This window comes from Penaeus vannamei, chromosome 41 (assembly GCF_042767895.1).
Source record: "Penaeus vannamei isolate JL-2024 chromosome 41, ASM4276789v1, whole genome shotgun sequence".
NCBI classification, from domain to species: domain Eukaryota; kingdom Metazoa; phylum Arthropoda; class Malacostraca; order Decapoda; family Penaeidae; genus Penaeus; species Penaeus vannamei.
Window position 1 is genome coordinate 20,367,185 of NC_091589.1, and position 5,000 is coordinate 20,372,184.

At 43.3% G+C, this 5,000-nt stretch overlaps 1 protein-coding gene across 5 annotated transcripts in view; it reads right to left on the reverse strand.

The window, feature by feature from the left end:
• The window catches only part of LOC113804710 (zinc finger protein chinmo), a 93,213-nt gene that overhangs the window by 43,430 nt on the left and 44,783 nt on the right, over positions 1–5,000 (reverse strand). Inside the window, exon 1 of one of the 5 annotated variants that reach the window (XM_070118289.1) lies at positions 2,969–3,155. The exons of the other annotated variants lie outside the window; for them this stretch is intronic. Within the exon in view, the coding sequence (XP_069974390.1) occupies positions 2,969–3,047 (79 nt within the window). The 5' untranslated portion in view covers positions 3,048–3,155. Of the gene's footprint in view, positions 1–2,968; positions 3,156–5,000 lie in introns of those variants that run through there. 5 annotated transcript variants of the gene reach the window in all.

Consider the following 5,000-nt stretch of genomic DNA (forward strand, 5'->3'; position numbering starts at 1 on the left):
GAGAGAGAGAGAGAGAGAGAGAGAGAAAGAGAGAAAGAGAGAGAGAAACATAGACAGACAGACAGACAGACAGACAGACAGACAGACAGACAGACAGACAGATAGAGAGAAACACACAGAGAGGGAAGGAGACATGCATGTGCGCCCTCATTTCAACCGAAAGGAAAGGGTTAATGAGAATACGCTATAGGCCTATGGCGCGATACGAAAATTGGGCCACGGCCGAGAGGCAGTGACTGGCACGAATTTGGCCACTTAACTCGTGGTCTTAGTCAGCATACATGCACCACACAGGGCCAAGTGTGCGCGCCAGTACCATTTCGGCGTCTGTCTAGCTGTCTGACGGCGTGTCTGTGTTTGTTTGTTGGTCTGCCTTCCCGTCCGTCTGTTTGTCTGTCTCCATGTTGATTATAAAGTATGCGAGCGATAAAGAGGTGTTATATGCATTGTTTTCGTGTCTCTTTTGTTTAGTTGTCCGTCCGTTAGTCCAGCTGTTTGTCTCCGCTGTCTGTCTGTCTCTTCGTCCGTTTGCCTGTCTGTCTGTCTGTCTTTAAATACGAATGAATTTCAGATTCCAACTGAATGTATTAACTGACTTCATGTGTTTGTCTGTCATTTGTACGTGCTTATTCCACATTCCAAACATCAAAGGTCTGTCTGTCTGTCTGTCTGTCTGTTTCTCTGTCTGTCTGTCTGTCTGTCTGTCTGTCTGCCTGTCTGTCTCTCTGTCTGTCTGCCTGCATCGGAGACGAGAAACGTTACTCTTCTTCTATAGGCCTACGTAGCCTGGCGAGCGGATATGCGGCTAGGCCTACCGTCTCTCTCCCAGACCGGAGTGAAAGGGTTAGAGCGATCGTAATACCGGGAGGTTTTCACTGCGGCCGAGCTAACAAAGGGAGCATGACTGGACATTTGCGGAGTCGGGTCCTGGTGTTAATATATATATTTTTTTTGTCGTCGTCTTCTTGGCCTCTTCGCTCGCTCTCTCTCTCTCTTTCTTTCTTTCTTTCTTTCTTTCTTTCTTTCTTTCTTTCTTTCTTTCTTTCTTTCTTTCTTTCTTTCTCTCTCTCTCTCTCTCTCTCTCTCTCTCTCTCTCTCTCTCTCTCTCTCTCTCTCTTCCCTTCCTCCCTCCCTCCTTCCCATCCTCTTCCTCTCCCTCCTTGACTCCCTCCCTCCCTCCATCTCCTCTCCCTGTCCCCTTCTCCCCCACCCCTTCTTACTCCATCCCTCTCTCCCTCTCTCCCTTCCTTCGCCTCTCCTCTCCCTCTCCCACTTCCTTTCCTCTCTCTCTCTCTCTCTCTCCCTTACTATATTTTACGTCTTAAATGTGACACCGTTAATAAGCGACTGGTTCTCGAGGTCAGTCGTATGGTGACGTCAGAGGAATGGTGAGGGTGGTCGCTGATGGTGAGAGAAATTTACGTGCGAGATGGTGAGTGAAGGCGATAGAAGCATTTCCGACGGATGTGTGCACGCCGATACGCCTACATACAACGTTCATTACACACACGCGTATGCACACACGCACGTACACACACATACGCTTATAAATCAACACACGCGTACATGCAAAAATAATAATAAATATCTTTAACTGAAAGACACGAAGAAGGACGGATAGCAGAGAGAGAGAGAGAGAGAGAGAGAGAGAGAGAGAGAGAGAGAGAGAGAGAGAAAGAGAGGGAGAAATAGAGAGAGAAAGAGAAAGAAAGAAAGAGATAAAGAAAGAGAAAGCGAAAAAGAAATAGAAAGAGATAGAGAGAAAGAAAGAAAGCGAAAGAGAGTGAGACATACACGTCCCTCCCCTCCCATTCCCTCCCCCCCGGCTCCTAAACCACGCCAATGGAACCGTCCCGATGAAATTAACCTCCGGAACGATGCAGCACAGTAAACATCGCACTTAATATCAACTCGATATAGCGACCGACCAGACATACATCTCTTTTAAAAGGTAGACGGTCCAGATGCGACGGCGAGAGGGTTGCCAAGACAGGTAATTACAGGCCCATTTATTTGCGTTTTTAATTGCCCTTGAGCTGTTACCTGAGGGGGGGGTGCATGCATAATTGCAAAGGGTGATTGAGAGGCAACGGTTGGCTAGACTCTGCTTAGCATACCAGCGGGCTAGAGGGAGTATGTGATTTTTATTTATATCTATCATTATTTTTTCCCCTCTTTTTCTTCTTTTTTTCGTTTTATTCGAGTGTTGTGTTTCTATTTTTTGTTCTTATATTTGTGTGTTCATTTTCATTCGTTCGTCCCTTTTCTCTAGATCTTTATTCTATTTTTTCTTGTTCTCTCTCTTTTTATCTTTCCGTTTCTCCTTCTTGGACTGACATCTAGCGATACAAAAAATAAATAAATAAAAAATAAAAATCTAAATCAAATTAGACAAAAAAGAGATATAAATGTCTTTCAAAAATATAAATATAAATCAACTAAGATTTAAAAAGAGAAGAAATATACATATAAATGTCTTCCATAAATAAAAATTTAAATCAAGTAAGATAGAATAATAAATGAATAAATAAATGTCTTTCAGAAGTAAGAATTCAAATAAAAAAGATGAAAAAAATAAAAAATAAAAATGAAAATGTCCTGCACGATTTTCCTTCCTCCTCAAGTGACACAAACTCTCCTTTTCCGCCACAGGTTGCAGCGGGATGGCGTCATTCCCGACACCGCGTGGCACTGTGGCTCTCTCTTGCGACACACCTGTGGCACTGAGCACGTGCGAGGACCCCCCCACCCCACCCCCAATCTCCCTCCAACGTCCCTCGTTAAATCGGCTTTCTTTGCTTTTCTTTCATTTTTTTTATTTTCCTTCCCTCCCACCCACCTATTCCCTCCCTTCCTCTATCTTTGCCTCTTCCTCTATTTCCTACCCTCCCTCCCTCCCTCCCTCTCTTTCCCTCCCTCCCCCCCATACACTACCCCCCTCCTCCCCCACACGTAAGGCGACCCCTACCGAGCACAGAACCGAAGCGGCATCCACCTCGCCCCTCCTCCCGTGGCACCTCCTGGCACTTCCTCCGGTCGAAGGTCATCCCGGGGGCTCTCGACAAGACACTGGCGAAGGTGCACCTCCGGCCACGAAAGGGCTAACCACACTGTAAGCGGAGGCGGCGACGGCGGCGGTGGCGGCGGTGGTGGGGGAGGGAGAGGAGAGGGGGGAGGTGGGGCAGGGGGGAGGGTGATGCAGGCCAGAGTGATATTGACTTCCGGTGGCTGGTCGGGCAGCCTCGCCCCGCTGCTGGAGGCTTGGAGGTCGAAAGTTTTTTTTTTTTTTTTTTTTTTTGAGGGGGGGTGGGGCGGGCTATGTGTAAAAAAAAAATTATCTGAGGTCGTTGCATTTTTTTTTTTTTTTTTTTTTTTGAGAGGGGAGCTGGGTATCTGTCTGTAAGTTTTATCCGTCTTGGTGTCTGTCTTTGTCTATCTGTCTGTCTATCTAATTCTTTCTCTTATACGTATAGGGGGTTATTTTTCTCCCTCCCTCCCCTTATATATATATATATATATATATATATATATATATATATATATATATATATATATATATATATATATATATATATATATATATATATATATTTATATGTATATATATATGTATATATATATATATACATATATATATATATATATATATATATATATATATATATATATATATATATATATATATATATATATATATATATACATCTGATTATCTATCTATCTATTTATCACCAATTCCTTCCCTTTTATGTTCCTATCCCTCTACATAGCGTTTCTCTATCAACCTCAAAACCAACTCACGTCGAAAAAGAAAAGAAAAGGCTAAGAAAAAAGAGAGAAGAAATGAAGAAGAGAAGAAACGAAAGAGAGAAGAAACGAAGAAGTGAAGAAACGAAAGAGAGAAGAAAAGACAGAGAGAACAAACGAAAAAGAGAACAAACGTGAAACAAGAATCATAGAAACGAAGAAGAGAATAGCCCAAAAATACAGGGAAAAAAACGAAAGAAGAAGGAAAAGAAGAGAAAGAATAAGAGACAAAAGAGAGAGAGAGAGAAGGATGACGAAAGAAGAAGGAAAAGAAGAGGAAGAATAAGAGACAAAAGAGAGAGAGAGAAGGATGACGAAAGAAGAAGGAAAAGAAGAGAAAGAATAAGAGACAAAAGAGAGAGAGAGAAGGATGACGAAAGAAGAAGGAAAAGAAGAGAAAGAATGAGAGACAAAAGAGAGAGAGAGAGAGAAGGATGACGAAAGGACCGTGGAATGTTGCCTTCGCCCGGTCAGTGCATTCTGATAACACGGTATAAATCAACAGACTTTTTAGCAGCTCTTTGTCTGTGTCACTGGCAGATAAATCCTTTTTCGTTTGTCAAATTCTCTGCTTGTTAGTTGGGTGGTTTGTCGGTCGGTTCGTTAGCTGGTTGTTTGGCTGTATATGCATCTTCTTTTTCTCTCTGTCTGTGTTTGCGTTTGTCGTTCTCTCTCTCTCTTTTTTTAGATTCCCTTTTCTTTTTTGGTTCGGTTTTTCTTATACGCTTTTTCTCTTTTTCTTTTTTTCCTCTCTCTCTCTGTCTATCTGTCTACCTATCTATCTATCAATCCATCATTTTATCTCGTTATCTCTTTGTCACCCTCCCTCTCCCCCTCTCTCCCTCCCTCCCTCCCTCCTCCCTCTCCCTCTTCCCTTCTTCCTTCCCTCTCCCTCCCTCTCCCCCTCCATCCCTTCTTCCCTCCCTCCCCCCCTCCCTTCCTCCCTCCCTCCCTCCCTCCCTCTCAGGAAATGGTTCGTGAACACACTCACCCCCGCCCACTGACGGGCTAGTGTGCAGCCATTGCCTTACAGTCTACAGGAATTACATACAATTACTCCTTCTAAAACGAACCGTAAATTATTTCAAAGTTGTATTTCGATTCGGTGTTATTCTGTCTTGACGAGGATAATTGCGCGTCTCAATCGTGGGTAATTATATTCGATCTCTTTGTGAAGGAAGTATAAAGTAAAC